General features: G+C 36.1%; 1 protein-coding gene across 1 annotated transcript in view; it reads right to left on the reverse strand.

Moving 5' to 3' along the window:
- Positions 1-10,403, reverse strand: part of RTTN (rotatin) — a 3,641,098-nt gene extending 3,630,695 nt beyond the window's left edge. The window contains exon 1 of the mRNA XM_044067142.1: positions 10,064-10,403. Coding sequence (XP_043923077.1) covers positions 10,064-10,094 — 31 coding nt within the window. The 5' untranslated portion in view covers positions 10,095-10,403. The remainder of the gene's footprint in view (positions 1-10,063) is intronic.
- Between the last annotated feature and the right edge of the window lie 7,680 nt (positions 10,404-18,083).

Genomic DNA, 18,083 nt, shown 5'->3' on the forward strand with positions numbered 1-18,083 from the left:
ATGAGGTTCTAAACGTATATGCTGCACATAACATAGAAGCAATAGCAGGCAACTTATCATAGGAGCTATTAGCCGTAAACAGTTTTAAGCAGACACACTAAATGTACTTGCCTGGCTGAGGACATTTCAGTACCTAGTGGCATAATCTAAAATTAACATCATCTACCAGAATCAGTTAGCCTAGTTGCATAGAGGTGTCACTTCAGGTCTCAGCATTTCTCAAACTCTTCAGTTACATAGTACAAAGTAAGAGTCAGGAACAAACAGCCTAAGCAGTGGAAGACACAGTTGTTGGTGGCTTTCTTGTGTTTATGTAACTTGTAGACAGAACTTGACAGATATGATATTCATTCATTAGTGTGGATATAACCACAGTTTGAATATGTATGGTAGTGATTCAAGGGATTGTAATTTTGTTGCACTGCTTTTTCATTGTTTTATCTCTCATTCAATTCCCAGACAAGGGATGAGAATTCTATGAAGAGTTTTTGATGTGATATTGTGTCTAAGGCTTTAGATAGACAAATGGGCAGAGATTAAACCACGTTACCTTTATTTCTGTTTTTGACTGCGGTGGTGGTGCTGCGGTAGCATTGTCGCCTCACAGTAAGACGTTGCCCTGTTCGATTCTCAGCTAGAGCGTCTTCTGTGTGGAGACATGTGTGAATGGGTGTACTTTCGTTGAAGGTTGTGTGTCAGAGCTAGCAACTCGGCACGCAAAAATCTACTGCCAATCATTAGTGGACCAGAGTTCTGCTGTGGCGACCCCTAACCAGGAAAAGCCGAAAGACACAACAACTTTTATTTCCGTTTTGATGTATGTTGTTAGTGAAGCTAAGTAGAGCTGTTGTACTGCTGTGACTAGGATGAAAGCCATGTTAAATTTCAACAGAAGGTTGTAATTAGTCAGGTGGTTAGTGAGCTGGATGTAGGTACATTTTTCACAGATATTTGATAGTAGTGCTGGGACGGCAATAGGTCTGTGATTTGAAAAAATCAGTTGAGTTACCACCTTTATGCAATGGGATAATAGGAGATGCTTTCAAGATGTCAAATATATAGTTTCTGATTGTACAATAATTAATTAGTATGAAGATGGGGAAGGCCAGGGCATCTGCCGCCAACTTTAAATATTCAGCTAGCAGGGTATCAGTAACTAAAGTTGTTGGCTCCAGCTTAAGTAATAGTTTTCTAATAGTGGAAGTTTGAAAATTCTGGAATGCGAGAAAGTCTGTCTTTTATTGTCTAGCGAGTCTGGAGTGTAGAGGCGGGCATAATATAGGATGAATGGTAGTCAGACTAGGAATCAGTCATCAGGGACTGCAAACAGAAGGAACATTGACCAAAAGCATACACGGTACGTTTTCAGTTATTTGTTTACAGGTAACCACTGTGGGACCAGACACAAATGCATACAATTGTAAAGTAAAAAGAGAAAGAAAAGTGCTGAAGAACATATTGTACAATGCATTAACGCACAAAGAAGCAGCAGGCATACTAAGAAATGCACTTGGCTAGTAGACAGAAGTCAGTACAAAATAAAATATGAAACTAAGAAATAGACGAGAAAGTCTACTAATATTAAAACTTGCATCACTCTAACTTTTACAGAATTAGAAGCAGCCAGATCATAACTCTTACTTTTACAGAATTAGAAGCAGCCAGATCATAAAGTTCAGGGCACTTCATTAGTATTTAAAAATCAGCACTTTAGACTAGAAAATGAAGATGTGCTTTTTACAGAGACACCAGCATGTCAGAAAGCCATTACAGTTGGCAAGTATTTAGAGAGTAAAAACAATATAGCATGAAAAAAGGGAAGACTGTATCTACTACTGTGTGTCTTGCATCATTCATATGCTTTCTACAGAGCTAGTGGCAATCATGTTGCAAAATCATTGCACTTAGCTAACATTCAGAAATCAGTGCAAAATAAAATATGAAATGAAATGAGCAGAAAACTCTATTTACTAATGTTTTAGCTCTGCAATGTTCATATGCAGTCTTGCAAGGCAGTAGCAAGTCAGCCCATAACATTCCAGAAAGGGTAGTTTCACTTGTGCTTTTTATCCTCAGAGAAAAGTAAGTAATGATTCAGAGAAAGCTGTTGTGAGTACAACTGCAATTTGAGATGGAATATGGCTGAAACCTTTTGAAACTTCCTGTAAGTGCCCTATCCCAACCCCACAGCCAAAGTTGGGACATACTCAGAAAGGTGGACTGAAAATATAAACAGAATCAAAACAAAAAATCTCTGAGACTGTCCCTTTAAGGCTCTGAATCAATTATGAATGTCGACTTGCAATGCCTAAAAAAGTAAGGTTATGAAAGGAAGATAAGACAGAAAGGGGATTCAGTAACCTAGGGAATAGTATTCCAGACTACTGAGACTACATTTGCAAAGGCAAACTCAAGGACAGAGAAGCATAAATGAGGTCTATAAAGGGAATGTCAAAGCAGTTAGTGTTGTTGCCTCACAGCAAAAGGTCCTCCGGTTCAATTCTCAGCTAGGATGCCTTCTGTGCGGAGTCTGCATGTCCTCCCTGCAGTCATATGGGTTTCCTCCGGGTGCTCCGGTTTCCTCTTACATTCCAAAGACATGCAGCAGACGGACTGGACACTCTAAATTGGCTGTAGGTGAGAATGTGTGTGCGAGTGAGTGGTATGAATGAACTACCGTGGCAGGGTTAGCCACCCAGTGGTGTAAACCTTTGTTTGATATGATTGTCACTGGTGAAGTGACATCCCGACCCCATATGCAAAATGGGAAAAGGGGTTATGGATGGATGGATATAGGGAATATCTGCTTGAGATCTTTAACATACCCGAGTAATGTTGGATGGTTGCATTTAGTTTGTCCAATACAAGTTGATAGAATTTACAACATAACAGTTTGCAATTTTAAGAAAAAGATGGACACACTTACAGCGATAATACTAAGGAGAATAGAATGAGGTGTTCTACATTTGGTTAGTATGATAAAGCTACACATTTTACGGACAGTGGTTTGTACAGAAAGCATTTTATGGAGGGTGATTTTTACAGAAAGCATGGTTTGAGATTTCACAGTTAGGCAACAGCACTTGAGTTTTGCAATTAATATGCTTCTGTTATAGGTCTAGTATCAGGTTTGAAAAAAGTGAAAACAAGTTTATAGGCATGCTTCATTTGTGTAAGAAACTTTTCTACAGTGATATCTATAGGCAAAGGAAGTACAGAATCAAGTGTGAAACCAGAACAGTCATAGATACCAGATATGATTTGGTTTGTTTAGGGATAACAAATGTTATACAGCATATGTGATAATAACCTTTCTGAGGTATAAAACAATAATGACATTTTAGAGATGTTTACTTGAAAGTTGTTGTCAAAGGAATCAAATGAAGATAATGGCAAAATCTGCCTAAATATCATGCTGAATTTGATTAAAATCTTTGCCTTCTTTTAGCAAGCAGCAATCATCAGCATAAACAATTACTTCTAGATGATGCAAACCTGCAGCAAATCTTTACAGGTTCATTGATTTTTCCTTACTATCCTACTCTCCTCTACTTGGCAGACAATGAGTGCACAGCTGAGGTGGTGCAGTGTCAGAAATGGGGCGCAAACTTCCGCCAGTCAAATGCTATTTTTCAACATAGCTAATGGCCTAAGCAGTAAGACCCATGTCCATCCTCTCCATGAGTAGTACTAGGGTATCAGAAGCTCATTCTTATCACACAGAGAGATCAGCAATTTTTAAACCCAGGCTGACTACTGGAATGAGGATAATCAGAAATACAGTTAGGGCTCCATCCCTCTCTTCCACAGAGTCAGCACTAAACTCTGTACTCTTCAAAGTCAAGTGCACCACCCTTAAACAAAACACCTATACAGTAAACAAGTTCCCCAATTCCTGCTACATCCAAAAAACCTTCCAAAAATACATCAACCCCTTGTACATTCTACCAAAAGAATTAAAACTAAAATAATTTAGCCAGTCAGACAAGTCATTTCATCCTGAAAACTACCATTCACTTCTTGTAGGTTTCTTGTGCTCAATCTTAGTATTAAGTCTACTGAGACATTATCATAAAAAACACTTAAAATACCCAAGCCCCACAGTAACGTTAGAAGACTTACTCGCATCTGCTCTCTTACTGTATAACATTTGTATTTAAATCATTTATCTATGTGTTTCTGAGTCAAGTCACTCAAGTTATACTAGTAGTTAGGGCAGAAGATTAGGGCTCCAAAATGTTATTAACTCATTAACAGCTATGTGGTGTGGAATGGCACAGCTCTAGCAGCCTACACACATCTTGCATTCCAGAGCATTTCCTGAAAAATAAACTTAAAAAGCATAAAAGTAAATAAATGGTAACCACAAGAAACAGGAACAAAACTACTGTGAATACATGCAACTAATAAATCAAATGCAGTAGCTCCTAAGAACGAGGCTGACAGCACACTCTCACAGGCACTAAAACTTTTTGTCCATAAAATCAGGACTTCCTCAGAACTGATCAAACCAATGCAACCAAAGGTTTAAGTAGATGTTAACCACCAATCATAACGAACAGGAAGTAGTTCATATGAATAAACTAAAATTCATTAGAACACATATCACTGAAGTAAAAATTGGTATAAAAACTCCCTTGTGCCACAAATAATGAACACTTACAAAAGCTATAAATACCCTAAATATGTCAAAATATAACAAAATGTAAGTGCTTATCAAAGTTTAGCAACCATCTTTTTTAACACTGGAGTTATGGAAATGTACCCATTAATATGTCAGGATTATTGTGAACATTTAAACGAAATTGCCAAAGCAATTCCTTATATTCTAAAGAATTCTCCCAAGCATCCCCTCTAGTTTCGCAGGTAACTATTTTCAAAATGCCAAACACAAATTTCTCAAAATTGTGAAAAGCTAGAGAATGTTGGAATGAAGCATTATTGTCCTTAGCTTTTTTAATGTCATGCAGATTTTCATATTTTCTCTTTTTAGGGGGAGTTCGGTTTTCCCTACATAAAAGGCAGGACAGGATGTGCATTTAGCTAAATAAACTAAGCCTTTGGAAGACAGTTCCACTCTGAAAGAGGACCTTAGAATTATTTTCTAGAATACACATTTCAGAATCAATAATGTAATTATATTGGCCACATGCACATTTTAATATAAGAGGGACTCATACATTATATCTATTGTTATCATGACAGTGCTCAATTATTTGTTAAAATTACTATAAATCTTATTTTATAAGGTGTGCTCTAGCCCCTAGTTTGTTAAAAATAGATGAATTTGCTCTAAAACTCCTTCAGTTTAAGTTAATAATATCCTAGAATTTGTTAGTATCATCTCCATGAACCAAAACCATGGCAGGTGTGAAATGATTTTTAAAATTATCTGATTTGAAAAAGTTACTACTAGAATCACTGGGACTTCCAAGAAGAGGCATATACCTCACTTGGCGATGGTCAATAATGTACTGAAAAGTGTCATTAATTAGTTTTATAGCATAGCCTCTCTTTAGTAGCATGTCTAAGTTTAAGTTCTTCTAAAAATACTGAATTATTAGATATCATACATGAAAATCTTACAGCCTGTCCTTTTACCAAGCTAAGTTTTTGGTGATAAGGGTGGGCATGTTTAAAATGAAAGTATGAATTATTAAAGGTTGGTTTCCTGTAAACAGATTAAAAACTAATCATTCTTAATAATCATAACACCTAGATAATGGGTAGCGTTGTGATTAACTACATATGTAAAATGTAAAAAGCTTGTTAACTCATTCATGTAAGAAATAAAATTCTTAATTTTCAAGATAAACCCACTAAAATAAAAATATCATCCAAAAAATGTACATATAGTTTTCAACATGAAAAGAAACTGCTAGAAAAAACACATTTCTTTTCCCAGGTTTTCATAACTAAATTAGCACATATGGGACCACATGTTGCCCCCATGGCCACACCCTTCCTATGTCTATAAAACTCCCTCTCAAAAAATAGAAAAATGTTTTCCAAAACAAGTGCCATTAAATGCTCCACAACACAAATTTCATTACTTGATAAAATGTTAACCTTAAAAAAGGCATCATGAAAATATTTTAACTCCATATTTTGGGGTATGATGTGAAACAAATCCACAACAACTGTAGTTAAAAATATCATATTAGAATCCCAAAGGTCATTATGTAGTCCATTTAAAAAAATCTCACAAATCCCGTAATATATGCGGAATGTCACTGCAGGCAGGTTTTAAAAGTATCAACAAAGGTGGCCAAAAAGAGTGCGTCTTTGAGTACTGAGCTGATATAATTGGCCTAAAAGGTGGATGCAAAAATATCTTAATTAACTTTCAGAATACTGAAAATATTGGGTACTTGGAGATGAGGGCTGTACAAAAAAAAAATCAAAGGGAATATATGAACACCTGCATGACAATAATGCTTTATTGAGACATTCTCTAACCTGTCACAATTTTCAGAAAATTACGTTCGGCATTTTGGAAATAGTGGCATGTGAACTTACAGGGGATGCTTGGAAGAATTCTTTAGAATATAAGGAATTGCTCTGACTATTCCATTTAAATGCTCAAAATATCATCATCACTAATGGGTAATTTTCCATAGTTCCAGTGTTAAAAAGAGGGCTGCTAAACTTTGTTATAAAAATATAAAAAATATAACAGTTTATTTTAACATTTTTAGGGAATTAACTATTTTTGTAAGTGTTTATTATTCGTGGCACAAGTGAGTTTTTACACCAAAATGTTTACTTCAGTGATGTGTCTTTTAATTAATTTATTCATGTCAACTACTTCCTGTTTGTTATGATTGGTGGTTAACATCTAGTTAAATCGCTTTGAATAGTTATGGGGAAAGTCCTGATTTTATGGATAAAAGCTCTTAACTGACTGTTTTCAATGAAGTTTTAGTGTCTATGAAATCATGCTGTCAGACAAAATCTTAGGAGCTACTGCATTTGATTTATTAGATAAATGCATGTAAATAGTTTGTGAATAACTAAATGTATATAAAGAGTACAAATAACAATGTTATATCAGTAAGTAGTTCTGTTTACAGTGAAAACAGTCAGTGGATTTAAAGTTTTTCCATAAATACTATATTATAATGTACACAAACTTAAAATTATATTTCTGTTATACTTTCACAAATTGTCATACCTTGGCGACTGTGCAACCCAGACATACTCTGTTAGAACATTTTTGTTAACCAGACATAAGCTTTTATATGACAACAAGAAATTCATCTATGAGTGCTTGTTTGAGATATTTACAGAAATGCAAAACATGCTTAATTATCTATATAAGTAACACTGTATATTGCTCAAAATGTGTAATTTGGCAGTGCAAATTTGAAATAATTCTTCAACATGTGAGGTTTCACCTGATGTCATGCAACAGTTTTGAAAGTCACTTGTTTTTTGAAATATTAAGTACATATGGAAATGTTATTTCCATAATTACTAACAAACAACTAACAATATCTCAGGTACGGTGCAATATAAAAAGACATGGACAATGAATTTCCCTGTCTCCCACCATGGCATATCACACCATATCCTTCAATGTCATGAAGGGATCTCAGGTATGAAAATATGAACATGTGAATAATAAGCAACAGTGATTAATTTCTCTGCTGCATGACATCCTAAACTAACAATCTTGGTGCTGTTTTGTTAATAATCCATTACACTTTCTAATAATGTTTATTATTAGTTGGTAAGTTGTGTAGTTAAAGAAGCCGTGTGAACTGAAGGTATACAAAAAGACACTACAGTCTTGAATGAGATAAGCTACTTGCTGTAATCAAGTGGCATAGGGTTTGATTTCTTCCACCTCCACTTGCCTATTGTAGGACTCTGAGCAAGTCATTTAACCAGACCGTGCTCCCAGGTCACTGCTGAAAAGGGACAGCTGTATCCAGTGGACTTACCCAGTCAATAAACGTATACAAAAAAAATTCTGAAAAAGGTTTGAAAAGACAAGCAAAATTATCTGCAACCAAATGAAAACATTAACAAATAAATAAAGTATATGTTTAACTTTATACTTTAATAAAAAGGACATTACAATCTTCCAGGTGAAATTCATGCTTCATAATAAATTGTGTGAAATAATTCTTATAGAAGGCCAATAGAGCAGGCTAATAAAGCAAGACTATTCAGCAGCTAATGCTCACATATTTCAGTCCATAGGTTGATAACACTAATAAGAGCAAGGGCAAGGCTTGCAATGGGTTGCTACCTTTCAGATGGTTAAAGTGGGATACTTCTTGCTGAAACATGAGATTTTCCAGAACAAACCATGCCAATCAATATACACACACATTTTCATTTTATGAAAAATTTAAAAATCCTCTGATTTACAATTTAAGTTATTATTGTTTTGTATCACAAGTGTTCCAAACATAGTATTTATTTTCAGTGCACAAGTACCCCATCATTCTCCAAAATTTAGAGAAAACTAGAAATGTATTGTTTTAATCAAATTTGTTGGAACAATTGCTATGCCTCACCCTCAAGACATAAACATCCAAATCAAGGCAGCTTAGAAAACAAGGAGTTGGCAATCCTGGCTGCATTTTCTCCACTGTATTTATACTGTGTATAAATCAACACTTACAATTTATGCATGCTGTACATTTGCATATACTTGATGTAACCTGACTGTATTATAGCAACCTGAGCTGAGCCTGAAATTGGTCATTACTCCTAGTGCACTGCCCCAGTAAACAAACATACATAAAGAAAGGGTGACATTTTACATTGTGATTCACCTTCCTCAGGTCATGCAGGCAGTGGGCATGCATTGTTAAGAGTTTTACACTGCACTGACAGTTGTGATAGGGGCAGCCGGTGATCTTACATATCTGTATTAGCTTTAAGGTTAGAGGGGTGTAGGAAGACAGTATCTGACTGATCATTTAACGACTGCAGCATATGGACTGATGAATAATGGTGGACACCAATTAAGGCAAAAGTAAATGATTTAGTGGAAGAATTGACAGTTTTAGTACCCCCTGCATTATTTTCTAATAAGTCAGTGATGATTAAATCAAGTCGAACAATAATACTAGACTTTAGAGTTTCGTACTTACAACTGTTCAGAAAATGCTTGTTGAAACAAAACCTGTGAAACTTGTAAATGTAAAAGCACTTTTTGCACACTTTTACAACTACAAGTACTGTAGCAAACAGTTGCCCTTTAAGTGGGCAAAAACATCACTGCAGTGTATGTGACAGAAGGGGTGGTGCAACACATCACAATCTGACAATCCATAAGGGAAGTCCAAATGCGCCAAATAAAGAATATTAATTAAATAATCATACAATAAAAGTATAGAGCTGCGCAGGTAATGAAAACAGATTGCCACAGGTTAACAAGGGGTGGGAAGCAATGTAAATATAAAAGTGAAGTCAGGCAGATGGAAAGCTGTTTTGTAGGATATAGCAAAGGAAGTAAGATTTAAAAAAAATAATATAACAATTTGAAGGGGAAGAGTAATATAAAACACATTAAACATTCTGTAACAATATGCTTAATAAAACACCTACTCTAAGTTAAACGCTAGCATGCCTAAACATTGCATTCACAGAAAAGCTAGACTAAAACAACACTGCCTCTGTCTTATACAACTACACATTAGTCACTATTGTGGCACTCTCATACCAAGACAAACTCTAACACAAAACTCAAAAGTAACAGTCTATGACAACAATCAAAATACTCTACACGAGATAAACAGTAGCAAGTAAGATGCTGATGTCTGTCAAACTAGTAAACAAAACGCCTGCCAAACTAATAAGCATTATGCACGCTGTAAGAACATTAAAACGAATGAACGTATTGTGTCAGTAGCTACTTAACAGCCATCATTTCATAACCTGCCCAAAATGTATACAGTTGACAAGAAAGCACTGAAGCGTTCCACCAACCACTGCAAGTAAAAATGATTATTAAATAAGTTATCATCGATAACAGAACTGTCTCAAGCTGGACATTGCACAGCAAAACAGAAAATAAAGGGCGAATATATTCTTAAACAAATACCTAGTTTTTTCAAAAGAGTAGGTATATCCATTGCTAATCTAATAACCACGAATACTTGAGAGATATATAGTATAACTGGAGCCTGTAATACGAAAGGTGCTCAAATCCCCCTCACAGGAGCTGTTTCAACTGACGCGCTCGGTCCTACATTCATACTCTTCCGACAAAACAGACAGCAAACGAGGTTAACCAAGCTTCAAAATCATCTGTCGCATTGTTGTAATAAACCCAATTCAGACTTAATTCTCATCCTTGTAAATGTGCTATACTTGAGAACTGATTTCTCAGTTGTTAAACATATTGCTAATATGTTAACAGATTCCCAAGAATGAACAACAAAGCATGTAAATAAAAGAGGAACGTCAAAAATTAAACCGACAACATTATACCGGAACCCGAAACATTCAAGTGTTGCACACAAATATAATACATGCCAGTGCTGCACTATAGTTACCAAAAAGAACCGTGGTAGCGGCATTTTCGCGCCGTCTGGTGATCAGCGCGCCTGCAGATTAAGTATAAGCGGGACTTCTCAGAGATGGATGCAATACTGTTAAACAGTGGTGCTTGAATATCTCTCAACTCTTTATGATTCTGACTCAGATTTTAGCTCTGTCCTTCTTAATCCCGTCTAACCCTAATGACTTGGGAGAAAAGGTGGTGAATTACGCTTAATAAATAAGGACAATGATTACAGTTATAAAATTCTTTCACTTCATAAAGTGTACATCCATTTATGTCGTCTTATTTTGTCAGTGTCTCAGGTTACTAGAACTAGTACTCAAAGTGTCATTGATTGGTCGAGGGCTGTGGGTGCATCTGTAATCTTGGGAGTCTGTTATATAAACGGGTGTAACCTAACTTTTTCTTTTTGTATACAATCTGTTTATTTCTTTTTCTTTTCTTTTTTTTTTTTTTTGTTTTGTGAAAATAGGCTTACCACCTGTCCCACTTTGCGAGGGACAGTCCCTCTTTGGGCAGTTGTGTCCTGACAAAAAAATGTAAAAATGGCAAATGTCCTGAGATTTTAGGACAAAATTATTTCCTATATTTTATGTAATAGTTGCATAAAACAGTTATTCTGTATCTAAAATACCTAAATGTTATAAGAAACAGAATAAGCAACTAAAATGCTACAAGATTAAGCTTTTATTTAGGCAAGAAATTTAAGTTCTAACTTTTGTACTGACCGTGGGTATGTGTCGGCCTTTGAAATCTGATGTGTGTACCAAAAATGTCCCACTTTGCCCATTTGAAAAGGTGGCAACCCTATGTGAAAACAGATACAGTGAAACATAACAATATTAATAGACAGGTAGTATAGGGTTGCCACCTTTTCAAATGCCCAAAGTGGGACATTTTTTGTGGGAATGTGAGATTTTGCAGGACAGAACATGTCCACGGGCCACAGCCAGTGCAAAGGAGAGAGGGTCACTTTTTTCCCAAATAAAAGCTTATTTTTGTAGCATTTGCATTGCTTATGCTATTTCACATAATATGTATGTATTTCAGATACAAAATAACTGCTTCATGCAACTATTAAAGAAAACTTAAGAAATATATTTTGTCTCAAAATCTCAGGACATTTGACATTTTTTAGTTTTTTTTTTTTGCAGGACACAACTGCCCAAAGTGTGACTCTCCCTTGCAAAGAGGGACAGGTGGTAACCCTAAGGTAGTAATATGACCAGATAATACATTGCTGAATAATAAACATACTGCAAAACAGTAAGAACTATTTATACATATGCCAAAATTCCATAATTGATTATGTATACCAACTTCAAGCTGGAATATGTTCAAAAAGGGATTTCCTAAATTCTGTAAAGTGAGTGTGGGATTTCTCAGTGTAGGTTAAATATCTGTGAGCTAGTATGTGTTTGGTAGCTAATTGTTTGAAACCCTCCCATATGAGTGATGCTCTATTCTTCCAATGCAATGTAATGTAATTTTAGTAAAGAAACTAGTGTTATTAATATTCGTGTTTGCAGTTTAGTCAGGCCTGTGGGGATGATATGTAGGAAAGCTTGTTTCCAAGATAAGGTGGACTTTTCATAGCCCATTTTTTCTAGTTGGACTCTGTGAGCACCATAGCTTGTGGGTGCACTTGCAGCTCTAGAAGATGTGGAGTAGATCAGCCTTGTGATTATTAACGTTTTCTGATAATTTCTTGGAAACTGTATTGATCGAAGAGCAGATAATGTTTAAACTGTCAAAACTGATGTTTCCTCTATAGAGGTATACAGCACAAGCATATGTGATAAGGAATGCACTTCTGAAATACCCACGTTATGCTTATAAATGGCAGCCATTGAAAGCAGCGTGTCCCATTCTTAAGTGTATAGGGACAACATTTTGTGGATCGAGTATGTTGTTAAATGATAAGTGGGTGGTAGAGGCAAATACATTGTCTGAATACAAAATATTAATATCTGGCTACACCCATGCTTATATAATTTATTTATGGTGTTCAAACACAGATAATGTAAGACGAAATTAACACAGATGGGATAAAATGTTTTGATGGTAAAAGTGACTTCTTTCCATGAAATTATTAAAAGTGAAGACAACAGTATGATTTGGGTTTCTGTATACCCGTGTAAAATTGTAATATTTACAACAAAGATCAAACTAAATGCATCATCATTGTAACCTACATCTGGTAGGTCTCATCATTTCACATATTCTTCTATCCTGTCCCCTCTCAACTTTTACATTTTTGCACTTTTCAGCTACTCTCTTTCTTATTTAACTACAAATATTGTACATACTACATAAATATAGCTTTGTTCAATAGAAAGGAAACCTGTATTCTGTCATTTTAACAACTTTCTGTTATGTCTGTAGGTGAATTCTTACTTTCTTGAGTATACCATACATAAATGTTTACATTTTGTATCTGTTCATCTTAGTCTGTTTTTATCTTAGGCTTGCCTAAAAATTGCAATATGGATCAGTTTAGTGTGGTCCAGCCTTAGACCTGTAACTGCAAAATATTTTTCTATTGATTGTCTTGCTCCCACAGTAACCATAAGTCTCATTAATGGAGGTGACATTTTACTGTCATGCATTACACTAGTGGCTAGTCCAATATTATTAGTAATTGCAGTTTCAAATCTCTTATATGGATGAAAGACAACTAAGACACTCTACCAGCAGAACTTGCATTTTTGGGAAAACAGATGAGCTGTTGTTTTTAAGAAAGGGAAGGAAAAGCTGTCTGGGAGTAAAGAAAACTGCTCACACTTCCATAGTGTTCAGTTGCTGAGTATTCAACAGGATTTTCAGCCCTAAACAGGTCAGTTTAGATATCTGGATTTGTGTACCTGTCCAATTACTGTTCTGGAGATAATAAATCAAGGTTTAATTTGAAGATTGATAGAAAGGTACTATGTTTTCTTTTGTATCTCTTGCTTTTATGATTGGTTGCTAATGAAAACAGTCTCAAGAAATAACTGTGGGATAGTCAGTCTCAGACAAGCATTAGTAAGCTTAAAAATTAATAAATAAATAACAAATATTCTGATGTGAAATAACTTCTGATCACTTATACTTGTGACAGTTACCAGTTCAACAGTATGGCACAGAAATGCGTGTTGCAGTCACAGACGGGGGCAAAATAGTCCCAGACATGTCAACCATGAGATATGTGTGTGTTGAGTGGTGGGGGGCAAAGGTGGATAGAAAAACGATTCACTTGGTTGAAAGTGGAAAAAAATAATAGCAGAAACAGTTTAACTCATAAATGTACTACAGCCCTCTCCGTCATAGTTGAAGTATCATACAAAAACATGGGAGAAGCAGAAACTTACACCTAGAAAAAGGCTGGAATGGACTGAGGAGGAGTTTTGGGGAGAAGTGTATTATAGAAAGCTGAACAAACTGTGTGGGTTTTGCATGTTCTGCCTACATCTATGCGGGTTTCTTCAAGGCATTCTGATTTCCTTCTATGTAATAAAACATGATGCTTACTGACTATTCCATATTGTCCCTGCATGCAACCCTTACTCTTTCCCTTATGACATGGTGTATAGCTGGAAAAGGTCTGCAAGAATTAGTCCATGCACCCAATTTAACAGATAAATACAAATAAACGTTCAAAAATAGTTATAAGTGGAGTGGTGAGTGAACAATGTAATTTCTAAGAAGAAGCCTGAGATTATTACCGTTATTATTATTATTATTATTACCGGGCATTCTAAGGATGTTCAACAGTTTTATGTGGTTTTGCAGAAACATTGACTGTAATAAGTTATGAACATTAAACGGGTAAGGAGCTTCAACTGTTCAATGCAAGTGTAGGAGATGACTGGAAGCCCTTGAAAGAAGAAAAGGTAATTTGAGATAAGACTGTGTAATGGAGGTTAGAACATTTTCATGCTCTTTTTGGCTGCCCAGTCTTCCCACAACTATTAAGCACAGCCTCACTGACTCATTGGTCCACTAGTTTGTGGCATATGAGGACATTGGGCATGAGAGGTAAGAGCTGAGAGCTATGATGAGTTGCAATACTTTTAACAGGTTTCATTATTCAAATGAGCCTGCTTCTTAATTGCCTGGCCTGCTTAGCATTATCTGCTGCACCTCCCAAATACACTGGAGTGTGGAGAGTACTTAAACACACAGGTTTTATCTTAAAAAAAGGAAAATTAATATATATATATATATATATATATATATATATATATATATTTAAAAAAATGTAAACCAATGCAGAGCACTGATCCACTTGAGTATTCCCATGCACAGCATGTTGAAGATGCATTCAAAGAAACAAAAAGAGTATAATCATTAATTCAACAGTGGTAATGTAAGGGCAAGCAGGAAGAAAGGTATAAATCAGTCACCCATCAAATAGGTCCTTTATAGTATGCCTCTGAGTTAGGCTGAGCATGAGACAGGAACTGCAGGCAATGTTGGATCTGTGTGTTATCCAGGAATTCAATAGTTTACTTTTGTTTTAATATGTCTTATAACAAACTATAAGCTAAAACATAAGCATTTAGTTTTATTTTTAATATGCAGGAATAGCATATATTCCTGCTACCTAATATGAAGTAGTCTTAAATCCAGGAAGCCAGTATAGATGGAGGGTTGGGTGGTAGGTGGGGGAGACATCTTAGAGGCCCCACCAAATGATTCATATTGGGCCCCATAGTTGCTAAGGCTGGCCATGAATGCAGTACCCCAGTTATCGCTAAATGATTGAGCCACTTTCAGGAGAATTTTTAAGCACTGTACTTTTCTAGCTGCAGGATTATTGAATATGATGATAATTATTAGTAAAAAAAATAAATAAACCTGCATTTGTAAAGTCTGTCATTGTTTAGTTTATTAGTAGTTTATGGGTGATATTCATACTCATTATGTATATGCATAATAGTAGTTTACACTGTCCACACGAGAGCCCAGCCATGATGTGATTTACAGAAGCTATTTGCTCTCACGTGCAGCAGCCTCGATTAAACTTAACAAATGAAGGAGTATTGAGATTCAGATGAGAAGTGATATAGAGCTTTTTATTTATTTTTATTTATTTATTTTATTTACATTTCTTGACCGGGAGTGTCCGACTGGACGTAGGTCCATTTTCAGCGGAGGCCCGGGGAGAAAAGCTCCACAGTTAAAATAAACAGACAGTAGCTACATTGGATTACATAGCGATTAACAATATAACATAGCAATTACTTAGAACATATTTACAGATGAAGAACATAGTACATCAGTAGACAACTAGAATCTTTATCTGTGAAGTACATAACTGAGATTAACAAATGTTACAATAAGAAGTTCCTGCTGTATAATAAGTACTAGGCTTTTTTTACGCTAATAAGGTTTCTTCCTGCCTGTTTATAATTCATAGTCCTGTTCTGATGCATTTCCACATTATCTGCAGCTATCTTGTAAAAGGCAAAATCATGCCTTTTCTGTCCACTTTGTATTTTGCAAAGATGCCTGCTGTTGCTGCCAGCCTAACTAGTTCCTAGTGTGAGTTGCTTGCCTTGGCCAAACCAAAACCACAGGCATCCAGAGGCCAGGAAGGCAAAGATACAGGCAAAGAAAAACTCATGTTAACTTTGATAATCAGAAAATTCTTGATTTAGAGTGGAATGGGACATTTTAAGGGTTTTAGTGAGTTTGTTTGGCCCACAGAAAGGAACTGGGAGATGCATGGCCTTCCTGTACTTGTGAATATTAAGGTATGTATAGCCCTCATACTTGCCACAGAGACTGTTCAGAGACAAACTGGAGACACACTAAGTATTTTTAAGGCTTCAGTTTTCTCCTCAATATACTCTTGGCACATGTAGCTCAGTACATCTAATTCCCAGTATCATCTCAGGACTGAGCTCAAATCATGCATGCTTTTATAGGATGGCATGTTTCCCTGAAGTGCTTAGTGCATCAGATTGCATCCATGTTGCCATTAGGCCCCTATCAGGTCTATGAGGTAGTAGTAAAATAGAAATGGTTACCATTCTTTCAGCTGCCAGCTAGTATGTAATGGTGTTTGGGGCTGCATCACCAGTGTGTCGGCCCAGCATCCTGACAGTAGCCGCAATTCCCATATCTGGCACACAAGATCACTCTACTGCCTCTTCCTGCATGGTAGGAAGTCCCATGGTCAACTTATTGGCAAGGGGAAACTTTAATCATCTAATTATTTATTCTTTGTAAAATGTATTACTTATCACTAAACCACCCTTTCTTTAGTCTGTCTCCCTCCCCTTTTCTCAAGTTTTCCAGGTGATGTAGGATATTCTTTGGAGCTGTGGCTTATGACATCTGTGAGAAACCTGATGGAAGCTGCAGAAGAATGGTATAACACCTCCTTGCCCCAGACATGGATTGTCATCGAGAGATTGTTTTGCTTGCTGAAAGTGTGTTTCTGTTGCCTGGAGGAGTCTGGGGGTGCCCTTCAGTAAGACTGTACTACTGCTTCCAGGATGTTTACCACATGTTGCATTCTGCACAGTATGATTATGCACCAGTCAGGTGGTTAACTGTCCCATGATATCACTGCAACTCCTAGTATAAGTCCTAACACAATTGATGATAGTGTTGGTGGCTAGGTGGCAAAAGTTGTAATAGACTCCATGCATCAGGCTCATGCACAGTATATGGCTGCACATATCTAATCCTAGATGGCTGTGCATACCTAGTCCTAGTATCTAGTCTACAACTAAGAAACATGACATTCAGGTTGGTGTTTCCTCATTATAGAAAAAACACATAGAGTAGAACTGATGCATGCAGTGCTATGAGTGAGCTATGCTGTGTGTTGCCTAGCCAACTGTCACTACTATTCATCAGACAGTTTCTCTTATCGTTAAATGTATATATTTTTTTATTTTCTACAATAGAATTATCATAAAATATATATATTTATTGCTTATAAAAGTTACACCTGACTGATCACTGCAGTGTGCAGTGAGTAGAATTGTCGTCACACAAGGAAGAAGTACATTTTGTGCATTTTGCTGAATGTGGTTTGTTCTGGGACTCTAGTTAAGTATGGACAAACTGCTTCTGCTGTACTCTTCAGTAATTTAAAATTGTTATTGCAATACTTAACTGGACTGGTGGAAGAAATTGTCTGCATTTAAAGGGGTGCAAGTGCAGTACTCCAACTTTTTCATGAGCTGATACCTTGCAGAGGAAAGGAAAATGTATCACATTTCTTTTTCTTATGATGTAATGTTTCTCCACCTTCAATTCGGTCAAATAAGAAATAATTTAATGGTGTTTATTGAGGTATTGCACGTCAGTCATTATGTGACAGACAACAAACCTTGTGCCATTAGAACCAATATCACTTATCATTTGTGCCGTGCTGAGGGTGAAGTGGCAGTTGTACCAGTCTGTGGTATTCTTTCCTCAAATTGTGAAAACATTGGGAATGAGAATGGAGTTCACTTGTCTGGCATGATACTGATGCCTACTATAGCATTATCTCCAGGTAAAATAAATATGAATAGTACACTAAATTTAGTTAATGGTGGTGCCCAATATACCAGAA

This window comes from Protopterus annectens, chromosome 3.part1, assembly GCF_019279795.1.
Source record: "Protopterus annectens isolate FY-2018-M chromosome 3.part1, PAN1.0, whole genome shotgun sequence".
In the NCBI taxonomy this organism is placed as follows: Eukaryota; Metazoa; Chordata; order Ceratodontiformes; family Protopteridae; genus Protopterus; species Protopterus annectens.